General features: G+C 51.2%; 2 protein-coding genes across 6 annotated transcripts; one reads left to right on the top strand and one right to left on the bottom strand.

Annotated features, from left to right (window-relative positions):
* The first annotated feature begins 4,907 nt into the window (after positions 1 to 4,907).
* SLC25A35 (solute carrier family 25 member 35) lies at positions 4,908 to 9,130 on the top strand. Of its 2 annotated transcripts, XM_056115113.1 has the most exons (5): positions 4,908 to 5,922; positions 7,049 to 7,114; positions 7,530 to 7,682; positions 8,214 to 8,348; positions 8,533 to 9,129. In XM_056115113.1, the coding sequence occupies exons 1-5, from the start codon at positions 5,548 to 5,550 to the stop codon at positions 8,704 to 8,706; spliced, it is 903 nt and encodes a 300-aa protein (XP_055971088.1). In that variant the 5' UTR covers positions 4,908 to 5,547; the 3' UTR covers positions 8,707 to 9,129. The 2 variants fall into 2 exon arrangements, with proteins under 2 accessions (XP_055971088.1, XP_055971089.1); XM_056115114.1 differs by lacking the exon at positions 7,530 to 7,682 and having other exon boundaries at positions 8,533 to 9,130.
* RANGRF (RAN guanine nucleotide release factor) lies at positions 9,127 to 10,735 on the bottom strand. 4 transcript variants are annotated; one of them, XM_056115117.1, is made up of 6 exons: positions 10,643 to 10,735; positions 10,464 to 10,544; positions 10,275 to 10,391; positions 9,950 to 10,106; positions 9,583 to 9,668; positions 9,127 to 9,367 (listed from the first exon to the last, which is right to left on the bottom strand). In XM_056115117.1, the coding sequence occupies exons 2-6, from the start codon at positions 10,538 to 10,540 to the stop codon at positions 9,244 to 9,246; spliced, it is 561 nt and encodes a 186-aa protein (XP_055971092.1). In that variant the 5' UTR covers positions 10,541 to 10,544; positions 10,643 to 10,735; the 3' UTR covers positions 9,127 to 9,243. The 4 variants fall into 4 exon arrangements, with proteins under 4 accessions (XP_055971092.1, XP_055971093.1, XP_055971091.1 ...); XM_056115118.1 differs by lacking the exon at positions 10,643 to 10,735 and having other exon boundaries at positions 9,127 to 9,355; positions 10,464 to 10,636; XM_056115116.1 differs by lacking the exon at positions 10,643 to 10,735 and having other exon boundaries at positions 9,128 to 9,367; positions 10,464 to 10,636.
* Positions 10,736 to 12,589: the final 1,854 nt, after the last annotated feature.

Raw genomic sequence — 12,589 nt, 5'->3', positions numbered from 1 at the left:
CCTACCTCTTCATCTTTTCTCTCTCTCTCGCTGACATTCTTTCTCTTTTCTTAGACTTGTGGGGACTACATTTCAATTTCTCCCTAACCCATCCCAGCCTCTGACACATAGAGCTTCCAAATTAGTTTCAGGACATTTCACACTCAGAAAAAATTATGTATAATAGGAGTAAGATGCTTTTCTTGTGTGTGGCAACCCTGGTATTGATCACAGGCACCACATATGGTCCCCTGAGCAATTAAAAATTATAACACTATCCAGTAATAAAGACAACTAGGGGACAGGGATATGTGAGAGTTGGGCTCAAACTCTAGCTCCACCCCCAGACAAAAAGAAAAGAGCATAGTACTGATGAAAGAATAGAAAAACACTGGGGGCTAAAGAGATCAGGGTTCAGTCCCCAGCACCTATATGGTCCCCTGAGCTCTCCAGGAATGACCTCTGAATAAGCTCTGAGCACTGCTGGGTGTAAACACCATGCATGCACGCACCCAAGCGCGCGCGTACACACACACACACATACACACACACCACTACTAAAACAACTGGACATCCAGATTTAAAAAATAAATACAGGCTGGGGAGATAGTACAGTTGCTTTACACTCAGCCAAACTCAGTTCAATCCCAGGCATTACATATGGTCTCCCAGGAGTGACCCCTGAGTCAGAGGGAGGAATAGGAATGTGAGTTTAGAGGTAGAATACTTATTTTGTATGTGTGCGTCCCTAATTTCAATGGCTGGCAACACACACAATATATATATTAAAAATATTTTTTACTACATGAAAAATGATACCTAAATGAAAAATATAGTACTTCTGGAAGAAAATATAGGTGATAAATTAAGTGATGTGAAGGTTGGTAATATGTTTTTGGACAAACGCTCAATTCATGAAAGAAAAAAACTGGTACTAGGGTATGGCTGCAGAGATAGTAAAGCGGGTAAGGTACTCACTATGCACGGGGCCAATTCAGGTTCAATCCCCGGCATCCCATACCCTGGCATCCCGTACCACCCCCAGAGCATTTCCAGGAGTGATTTTTAAGTGCAGAACCCCTGAGCATTACTGGGTGTGGCCCAAACACACACACACACACACACACACACACACACACACACGATGTTAAACTTAAAATTTGATATAATTAAAACTGATATAATTTTAAATTTATATCATTTAAAATTTCTCTAGGAAAGACTCTGTTAAGAAAATAAAAAGAGTATGGAGCAATAGCACAGCGAGTAGGGCGGTTGCCTTGCCTGCAGCCAACCCGGGTTCGATTCCCAGCATCCCATATGGTCCCCTGAGCACTGCCAGGAGTAATTCCTGAGTGCAAATTCAGGAGTAACCCCTGAGCATCGCCGGGTGTGACCCCCCCCAAAAAAGCAATAAATAAATAAATAAATAAATAAAAGTTATTACTAGATACACACAAAGGAGAAATTGTCTCAGGGGATGGAGCTGTTACACTTTATGGTAGTAATCACTTCATTATACATATGTATACCAAATCATCAAATCTAAATCTTCAAGTTACTTATACTGTACGTTGATATCATCTTTAAAAAGCTGGAGAAGAAAAGGATCTAGAGTAAAAGGATTTAGAATACCTGCCTTACAGGAATTGTTAAAATTTCTGGTATTGAGTCAGGCCAAGTGCATGCTGTGCATGTAGAATAACTGAGCTTAATCTCTGGGCTACGTGGCCCCCTGAGAGCACCATTGCATTACATCAAGTCCTATCCTGTGACCTCTGCTGTTTGAGCCTGGTAATTCAACTGACTGTGACCCCAGTATTGCAAGCGATTTCTGGTCTCACCACAGCAAGTTATGTGAGCCCACAAACAGATGCAACTCCAAAAAGCAACTTTAAAAAATGTGTGAACAACAGGGCCCGGAGCGATAGTACAGCAGGTAGGGCGTTTGCCTTGCACGCAGCTGACCCAGGTTCGATTCCCGGCATCCCATATGGTTCCCCAAGCACCCCTGAGCATAGCTGGGTGTGACCCACAAACCAAAAAAAAAAAATGTGTGAACAACACTAAAAAAAATTAAATTGGATACCTACCTCACGGGGCTGGAGCGATAGCACAGCGGGTAGGGCGTTTTCCTTACATGCAGCCAACATGGCTGACCCGAGTTCGATTCCTCTGCCCCTCTCGGAGAGCCTGGCAAGCTACCGAGAGCACCTCGCCCGCATGGCAGAGCCTGGCAAGCTCCCCGTGACGTATTCTATATGCCAAACACAGTAACAAGTCTCACAATGTTACTGGGCCCGCTCGACCAAATGAATGAACCAAATCGATGAACAACGGGAGGACTGTGACCTATCTCACACCATACACAAAAGTTGATTCAAAATGGATTAAAGACTTTAATACCAAACCTATCTTTACAAAATTCATGAAGAAAACATAGGCAGAACTTTTCAAGATCTTTTATGGCATTTTGGGTCACACCCGGCCATGGTCAGGGGTTACTCCTGGGTCTGCACTCAAGAATTACTCCTGGGAGCTCTTGCTTGCTTGCTTGGACCATATGGGATGCCATGATTGGACCTGTGGTGGTCACGTGTCAGGCAAACACCCTACCTGCTAAACTATCACTCCGGCCCCATTTCCAAGTACTTGACCTCAAAGGAGTCTTCGATGAAAATACCTCATCGGTAAAGAAAACAAAAGCAGGTAAGTGCCCTCCCCACTGTACTCTGTCCCCTAAGTAAAACTTTTCCTTAGGGGTTGAGTGATAGTACAGCGCGTAGTACAGCAGATAGTACAGCAGACCTGGGTTTGATCCCCAGCATCCCATATAGTTCCTCCAGCACTGCCAGGAGTAATTCTTGAGTGCAGAGCCAGGAATGACCCCTGAGCATCACTACGTGTGACACCCATCACATGGGTTGCTGCTGGCTCTGCACTCATGAATCACTCACGACAGACACAATATGGGTGCTGGGGATTGAACCAGGATGGCTGGGTGCAAGGCAAGCACCTTACCCACTGCACTATCTCTCCAGTCCCTATATAACACTTTTAAGGTTGTCTGTTTCTGGGGGCTTTTATATAGATAAAAGGCCTTAGTCTGGAGCCTGAGATAGCACAGGGTTAAGGCACTTGCCCTGCATGCCAGCAACCAGGGTTCAATTTTGCTACAGTCCCCTACTCCCAGCAGGAACGATCTCTGAGCACAGAGCCCTGAGTACTGCTGTCCAAAGACAAAAACAAACAAACAAACAAAAAAACATAGGGGCTGGAGTGATAGCACAGCGGGTACGGTGTTTGCCTTGCATGCGGCCTACCCGGGTTCGATTACCAGTATCCCATATGGTCCCCCCCCCCCCCCCCGGGCACCGCCAGGGGTAATTCCTGAGTGCATGAGCCAGGAGAAACCCCTGTGCATTGCCGGGTGTGACCCCCCCAAAAAAAAACCCCATAAACTAAGAGTTCTTATTCTGAAGTTCTAAAACTTTATCACAACATCAAGATAACCTAGAGGGCATATTAAAATAATCCCTGAAGCTGGAGAGATAGTACAGCAAGTAGGACCTTGCAAGCAGCCAACCAGGGTTAAATCCCAGGCACTACATATGGTCTCCTGTCTGCCAGAAGTAATCCGAGTGGCAGAGTCAGGAGTAAACCCTGAGCACAACTGGGTAGGGCCCTAAAACCAAAACAAACAAACAACTAGTCCACAGAGAGGGCTCAACAGCTTTGCATGAGGGAAGTGCCTGGCATCACATGGTCCCATGCCCCGTTACCTGCCTCAAGCACTTCCAGGAATGATCCCTGAGCTCAGCTGGGCGTCCAAGAAAACCAAAAATCAACCAAGTGAAAACAAAACAAAACAAAGTATGAAGCCCCACTTCCAGCGTTTCTGATGCAGATCTAGGCTGAGATTAGAAATCTGGCATTCCTAATAAATCCCCTCCTGCTTTTGGTGTAAACTCAAGGATTAAACCAATGAGGAAACTTTATTACATCCATCAAGCATTTGGGGGGACATTCGTTGAAAATTGGGGTGATTCAGAGGACCTCTTGAATCCCTTTTATCTTCTCTCCTTACCTCCCCCCTGCCGCCCTCCCGCCCAAGGCCCAGTGATTTAACAATACACACGCAAAATAAAGTCACTCTCATTAAGGTATGCAGCAAATATTTATTCGTCTATTTTTTACAGAGGAGGCTGGAATTCCATTTTATTTTTGAGACTGGAATTTTAAATAACTTGCCCAACGTCATCAGGTATGGAAAACATTAAGACATGGAGTTTGCACCAGAACCCATGTGGCCGCTGACCCTGGTTCTAAACCCGGCGGCTGCCTCTCACGCAGCTGCCTGTCCCCTGCCCTTTCTTTCCCGCAGCCTCTTTCCTCAGTCCTCCCTGATACCGACCTTGTACCAGACTCACGGGCAAGGACAAAGTCCCGAATCCGCGACCACCCCGGCCACTTGCCGGCTCTACTGTGTACTAAGGCGGCTGGACAGAGGCACCAAAACCCTGCCGTGGCGTGCCTGATCCTCCGCCCGGCTGCGGGGAACCGAGGAGCCCAGCACAGTGACCGGGCGCCCTCGCTGCCCGCGGAGATGAGCGCAAGTCCTCGCCGCCCCGCGGGCAGCCTGACCTTCAGGCTCGGGACCGCGGCTTTGGAAACCCCAGCCCGGAATGAACCCGGAGAGAGACTTAGAAGGGCACACGCCCCGTACGAAGGAACAACGGCAGCTGCTGCTGCTGCTCTTGGCGCGGGCTCGCGGGCCCAGGGACCGACCTCCTCTTCGCGTCCAGCGACCGGACTGCGGCGCCGACGACTCCTCCTGCGCCCGCGTTCGCCACCGCCGGGCCCGGGGCCCCTAGAGTTAACTCAAACCGCCTCTGAGCCCATTCCGGGGCCGGGGAGCCGTGAACGCCTCCCATTGGCCGAGGGCCCGGCTTCGCGCTGATTGGGCGGCTCCGGGTTCCCGGAGGCTCCTTATTGGACGCCTCCCTCCAATGACTGAAGCGTGGCGGCCCCGCCTTCGCCGGCTACCTCGGCCGTAGCTGCTGAGGGCTCCAGGAGCTGCCTGGGGACGTTCATTTCTGTCTGGGTGCCGATGATTTCTTTCCCAGATCAAGAGCTTCTTGCAGTCCCGAGAACGCCAACGGATCTTCTCCCGAATCCTTAACTTGCTGGTTTTCTTTTGCCTTCCTCCTCGGCTCCCATTTCCCAGCTCCGCATTTCTTCCTCCTATTGCCGGGCCCCGTAGCCTATCATCAGCATCCCACCGGCTTCTGGCTTCTACCCCTCCCTAACCTCACAGCCTTGACCAACCTGGTCCTTCTCCCCAGATTCCTAAACTCCTTCTCACCTAGACCAGCTTCTGACTCCCAGATTCCAGCTAACCCTTGACCTCTTCACATTTGACCCTGACTCTTGACCCCACACCTAAACCCTTCCTCTCTTAGCCTGGATCGCTGAAACTGAGGTCTCCGCCCGGTTTCTGCCTCCCTCCCTTGAAGCTCCTTTTGACTTTCTTACCTCCGCACTTAGTTCCTGCTGCTGCTTTCTACCATGGACTTCTTGATGAGCGGCCTGGCGGCCTGTGGGGCCTGTTTGTTCACCAACCCCTTGGAGGTGGTGAAGACCAGGATGCAGTTGCAAGGAGAACTACAGGCTCCCGGCACCTACCAGCGGCACTACCGAAATGTCTTCCATGCTTTCATCACCATCGGCAAGGTGGATGGCCTGGCTGCCCTGCAGAAGGGCCTGGCCCCTGCCCTCTTATACCAGTTCCTGATGAATGGCATTCGGCTGGGCACCTATGGGCTGGCTGAGGCTGGGGGCTACCTGCACACAGCTGAAGGCACCCTCAGCCCTCCCCGCAGCGCAGCAGCTGGGGCCATGGCTGGGGTCATGGGAGCCTACTTGGGGAGCCCCATCTACATGGTGAGAAGGGTCTTTTCTGGGGCCTTCAGGACTGACCCTTGATGTAGGGTGGGGGCTGGGTCTTCTGAACGTAATACTGAGGTTGTTTGTGTGGGAGAGGGTGAGGAATTTGATTAACACATCAGTAAGTATAGGGACAGAAGTCCTAGGAATCACAGAATTATAATCTCCTTTAATTGTCTGGTATAGGTGAAAGGTTGGTAGCCTGAGACCCAGAGAGAAGATGTGACCAGCTCAAGGTCATGGGCCAAAGAGATTGTATAGGGAGTAAGAGCACATGGCATGTGGCCAAAGGCTGACCCCAGTTTGATGCCCCTTGCCACACAGCCTCCTGGGGGGCCCCCAAATATTACCAGTGTGGCCCAGGTAATCCCCCACACTGCAGGGCTAGAGTAGCACCATATCCTTAGGCCCTGCATTGAGCCTGCTGGTCCTATTGGCCAAGAATCATTAGGAGGCCGTTTACCCCCACTCCAGATCTCCTGAACACACTATGGGAGATTAAAAAACAGGGTTTGGGGGTTGGAGGGGTGGGAGGGCTTGTTAAACCTGTTCATTGCTAGGACTGGGCCTACTTAATTCTTCCAGAAAGATTGACAGCCTATGATTACTTGGAATAAGAGGAAATCTGGTTTCTCTCTCAGGCAATGGGATCCAGAAACAGTGGCTTCTTCAAAGTCACTGGACCTCTGCCCCCATCCCAAGGATTTGGAGCCAGAGAGCACGTTTTACTTCACAATCTGCCCAGAATCTGATGGGGAGCTTGGTTATGGCGGTAGCCAAAGATCTGGCCTGGGAACAGAGCTGGCTTGAGAGGCTGGACACTCAGAACTTGCCTAACATGAACAGTCTTAGGAAATATGGCCATTTTTCAACGTTCCATCCCCCACTCCTACCCTCAAGGGAGGGAGAGCATAGAGGGGGAGGGGTGTCTTGCAGTGCTAGGAGATCCATCCACTGGGACTAGAGCCAAGGGACACAATCTCATGACCAGTTTCTTAAGTAGAAACAACAGTAATTATCAGCTTAAGAGTGACATTTGTTGCTGAACACCCCAGAGGAAGTGCAAGGGGGTCAGGCATTTGAGGCTCTGGGCCAGAGGATATAATAATTCTCTTATCCCCAGGTAAAGACACATCTGCAGGCACAGGCAACCTCAGAAATTGCTGTTGGGCACCAGTATAAGCATCAGGTGAGGATTTTTCCACTCTTCTTGAATCCCTGTATTTATTCCCATTTCTCTGCCCACCACCATCACCGATTTCTGCCTGCATGGACCAACTCCAGCCCAGCCTCAGCTCTGCCTACCCCGTTGATTCTGCCCTCAAGAGTCCACCTTGTTCTCAATTCCTCTAGTCTTCTGCACCTGTTTCCTTGTCCCGGTCTTCTTCTGACATACTGAAATCCTTACTTCCGTGCATCCTGCCCCTATTCTGGGGTGGCAAAGGAGGGAACAGTGGGGTGATAGAGAGCTGACTCCCGGCCTACATGAACTGGCTGCCTAAACATGGGTCCCTTGCTAAGTCTCCATTCTTGACAGCGTGAGGAGGTGGCAGCCCCCGCTGCAGCAATGACTGAACTCTACCCCCTTGGTCTTCTCCCACCAGGGCATGTTTCAGGCACTAGTCGAGATTGGCCAGAAACATGGTCTGATGGGATTATGGCGTGGGGCTCTGGGCGGCCTGCCCCGAGTGGTCATCGGTTCCTCCACCCAGCTGTGCACCTTCTCTTCTACCAAGGACCTCCTGACCCAGTGGGAGGTACTGCCTGGGAAGGGGGTGGGGCCATCCCGGGAGTGGAATATGGGCAGGGGGAGAGTGACATTTAATATGCGAGAGAGATAGGAGGGCTCAGGGGTCACTAACTGTGCCCTGCCAGTTCTCTTGTTCCTTCCTCCCTGAAGGTGTATGTGAGTTCACAGGGCTCCCTGCCCTTCCTCCTTCAGAGCAGTACCTTACTGTTTAACACAGAGAAGGGAGTGGAAGCTTAACAGTGAGATTAACAGCTCACTACTCAGACCCCCAGAAAGGGGTCTACCCTGGGGCTGCAGCAATAGCACAGCACGTAGGGTTTTTGCCTTGCACACAACCAACCCAGGTTTGATCTCCAACACCGCATATGGTTCTCTGAGCACTGCCAAGACTAATTCCTGAGTGCAGAGCCAGAAGTAACCTCTGAGCACCACTGAGTGTGACCCAAAAAACAAAAAGAGAAAAAAAGGGGGGATCTGCTCTTTCCCAGGGGTAGAATAATAATACGATTGACAAAGCTCTTCCTCCCTTCACCCTTAGGTATTTCCCCCCCAGAGCTGGAAGATCGCTCTGCTAGCTGCAATGGTGAGTGGAATTGCAGTAGTATTGGCTATGACTCCCTTTGATGTGGCCTGTACAAGACTCTACAACCAGCCCACAGATGCCCAGGGCAAGGTACGGAAATCCTCTGGGGTCGGACAGGCAGGGAGCGCTGAGGGGGTGGGGGGCGGTGGCGCGGGGCGGACCGATGTGGGTGCAGGGTGGAATAGTCTGAAAAAGCAGCCTGTAGCGGTTAGGCCCCTGGGAGCTCTGACAACCTCCTTCCCTGTGCTCTTCCTCCCCTGCAACCTGTTCTCAGGGTCTTATGTACCGAGGGATACTGGACGTTCTGCTGCAGACGGCTCGGACAGAGGGCATTTTGGGCATGTACAAGGGTATAGGTGCTTCCTACTTCCGCCTTGGCCCCCATACCATCCTCTCCCTCTTCTTCTGGGACCAGCTGCGCATCCTCTACAACACATACACCAAATAACAGCCATTCCCCCGTTAACCCTCAAATCACCAAATTGACACTCCTTGTACACCCCTGCCTTGATTACTGGTGACTTCTGACCAGTGACTTTTCATCCATCCATGGGGAAAAGCCAATCCCTTTCCCCATCTTTCTCAGGGTTGAATCACAAGGGATAGATGTCCTCCTTTCCTTGTTGCTTTAAACCTTCCCTTCTGACTCACCTCTCCACTTCATACCCATCTCTCAGGGCTGAAGCAGTCACTCCAAAGTGTATTCCTCCCTTTCTCTGTTGCTGCTCTTGGATCCCTTCAGATCCCAGGCATAACTTTAAACTCACTCCCCCTCTCCAAGACCAAAGGGAATTGGAGGGAACCCGGGTGTCCTGTTAGATTCAAAGGCATAGAGATTATATTGGTTTATAAAGTGTTTATTTCTTCAGAAGTAATTTGTCTTATATTTATGCACAGGGAAACGATTAAGGGAATACCACTCCCTTGCTCCCCTTGCAGGCTGGGGTCCCCAAATCTTCAGCAGCATCACGCAGTTTCAGCATCTTTACTGGGGACCAAAGATGTTGGGGTCACGAAGGGTCAGAGAGGTCACCAGCTGTTCAAAGTCCACCAGGCTCCATGGCGGAGGTGCCATGTTTTCAGGGCCGAGAGATGACCTATTTTCAGGGCTTGGGGTAGGGGGCAGATGGAGAGAGAACACCATCCAGGCCTCAGAATTGGAATCTTCTACTTCTGCTTCCCAGGGTACCTAGGGATCTGGGACCCCTCCTAGTCCCTTCTGTTGTCGTGGAGAGCCCATCAGCCAACAGTATCTCTGCTGTGCCCCTCCCAACCGGTTCTCCTGGTAACCCAGTCCTGAGCCACTTGTACTTTCTGTCCTTACGGGGGCTGGTTGAAGGTGAGCAGAAGATCAGTCTGGTACTGGGGCAGCCGCAGCAAGGCCTGGTGCAGTGTCACGTTCTTTGCTACCTAAAGGGATCAGAGTCCTGATGCAATGCGTGATCTATTTTTATTTTATTTATTTATTTATTTTTGCTTTTTGGGTCACACCCGGCGATGCACAGGGGTTACTCCTGGCTCTGCACTCAGGAATGACTCCTGGCGGTGCTCGGGGACCGTATGGGATGCTGGGAATCGAACCCGAGTTGACCGCGTGCAAGGCAAAAGCCCTACCCGCTGTGCTATCGCTCCAGCCCCAAAGCGTGGTCTCCTATGCCACCCCTGCCATCCCTCAGGCTCCCAGGTCTCACCTGCTGGTTTTCTTTAACTATCTGCTGCTGTCCTGAGAGGACCCAGGCTTCTTGGCAGCAGCCCCGTAGGGCCAGGCTCTCTAAAAGCAGGGGTTGCACAGCCTCCACTTGCACGACCCTAGCCTCCTGCACCCCTCCGACATCCTCAAAGTGGTACCTTGAGTGGGGGGAGCTGGGTCAGAAGGGGCCCCGCTCACAGCCTCCCACAAGCGTCCTGCACCCTAAGCTGAGCTCCTCCCCGGCGCGGAGCTGCTGTGGTTGCCCTTGGCGTTCCCGGCCCAGAGTAACCGTCCGGCCGCAGCCCCGCCCCCGCCGCCCTCCTCACCGCGCCGCCGCCTCGCCCTGCACGTGCGCCTGGAGCTCCAGAAGTTCCACGATCAAGCTCTGGTCTGTCACGCGATGGCAGAACACTTCTTGGTTGTCCGGCACGGGTCGAAGGTCGCTGGAGGGAGGCCGGGTTGAGCTGCTTGGCTCGGACTCCCCGCAGCCCACCGGGCACTCTCTGGCTGCTCACCTGACGTCAATGGCCCCCGCGGGGAGAGTGGCCGAGAAGGCGCCCCCGAACAGTGGGTAGTCTCGCGTGGACTCCATGGGCCTGACCTGGGGGTATGGACATTAAATTTAAGCGGGCCAGTGGGCCCACGTGACAGCGCCATCCCCTCCCCCTCCTCCCGCGCCGTTCGCGACAGCCACCTCGGCCTCCGGGCTCAGCTTCCGACGCCCCAAGGCTCGGCCCCGCCCAGCGGCCGCGCCGGCCAACCCGCGCGCGCGCTTTGGGGGCGGTGCTGCCCCCGGAAGCGGCGCTCGGGCAGGGCTCGTGGTCGGGGCGGCTGGGGCCGCGCCGTTGCTCCGCCTTTTAAAGGGGTCGTACCTTCGAGTCTGAGCCCTCTGTAGGGGCGCTTCAACCAAGGGACCGAACTCTTGGTAGAATCCTTTTTGGGGGGGCGGGGGTTCACACCTGGCGATGCACAGGGGTTTCTCCTGGCTCTGCACTCAGGAGTTATTCGTGGGGTGCCCAGGGGACCATATGGGATGCTGGGAATCGAACCCCAGTCGGCCACGTGTAAGGCAAAGGCCCTACCCTCTGTGCTCTCTCTCAGAACCTTGAATTAGTGAGAATAGTTGCTAAATCCCTACTGCTTTGGGGGTCCTCTTCCCTGCAAATGAAACACCAAGCCAACAATTCATTCCTGATCAGATTTCATATCGCTTACACAAGGACTTAAGGGCCAGGTGTGAGGCCAGTTTAGGATTTATTCTTCACACTTTCCTGAAAACAAAACCCAACCCAAGGATTATGTATCTAATTTCCCTCAAATCTTCCACTCTGGGGATGTGGCAAGAGTCTGGAGAAGAAGGCTGTTTACCCAGGCACACTCTCACACACCTGGACAAAAGCTCAGATTAAAGAATTTGTTATTTTTCCATTATAGCTTTGTAGAGTTCTTTACATTTTAGTTCAGATAATTTCTCCAATTCATCTTGATCCTCAGCACCTGGGAGAGTGTTTAGAGGCTAAACAGATGCATTGTGCGTGAACCCAATACTGTTGATATCTGGAGGGGGCACCCCTGCACTTCGGGGTTGCAGAGATCAACTATTTTCCAGCAAAGAACTGAACAAAAGGATTCTCATCCCTTGGCTGTTCTAGCCATATGAAACTCACCTGAAACATGGGTAGTATACCTCCTGACATCCACATATATTTTTGGCCTCTTACCTTGCTAGACTAGGTGAAGGGCTGGAAATATAAAGTTATTTAGGATACAGCCCATGCTTCAGCAGAAATAGAAGGAAGAGTGGAGCATACTTTGAGGCAGAATTCACCAGAGCATCCTAGGAGTATTCGCTTCAGGGAATCTCCAGTCTTTCTTGATGAGGAGCAAAGACTTAGAAATGTGGGCCAGAAAGATAGTACAGCAGTTAGGGTACTTACCACTGGGGGAATGCAAGTATTATGAGTTTGATAAGGTATGGCAGGGAACTGTGAATGCTGCATCAGGAGAAATGTCTGTGTACAACGCTTTTATAGAGCTGTTAAATAGGGACCTTGGAATCCTCACTACTCATGGCAACACTTCTCTTAGAGCTTAGTTTTTAAAACATTGTTAAAATTAAAGGAGGTATGAATTGAATGGAGCTGAATCTAAACCTGTTTCTGGGTAAATTAAGAGAACTAGGTCTGCTCCATGAGGAACTTTAGAGTGGGAATGTTTTAGGTTCCAGAGTTAGAGAAGCATTCTGAATATGGGTACCAGAGTCAGAGTAGGGGGCGTGCCAGAGCGATAGTCCAGAGGGTAAGGCACTTACAAGGCCAACCTGGGTTCAATACCCCATGTGGTCCCCTGGAGTCCTGCCAGGAGTGATTCCTCAGCATAGAACCAGGAGTAATCTCTGAGCACTGATGAGTGTGACCCCAAAACAAACAAACATAAAACCAAGTCAGAGAAGTAGGGGGAATCAGATGAGGTCTGCCCCCAAGATGTTACTCTCATTTCATTTTTTCATTTCATTTCATCATCCTGTTATTCGTCGATTGCCTCGAGCAGGCCCCAGTAACGTCTCTTTCATCCTAGCCCTGAGATTATATTCAAGGCTATTTAGGAGAATGAGACCCATCATTGTTACTGGTATTTGGCA

The sequence above is a fragment of the Sorex fumeus genome, unplaced genomic scaffold (assembly GCF_029834395.1).
Source record: "Sorex fumeus unplaced genomic scaffold, SorFum_2.1 ptg000028l, whole genome shotgun sequence".
NCBI classification, from domain to species: domain Eukaryota; kingdom Metazoa; phylum Chordata; class Mammalia; order Eulipotyphla; family Soricidae; genus Sorex; species Sorex fumeus.
Note: the sequence above shows the minus strand (reverse complement) of the source record. Positions and strands in the feature narration are given on the sequence as shown.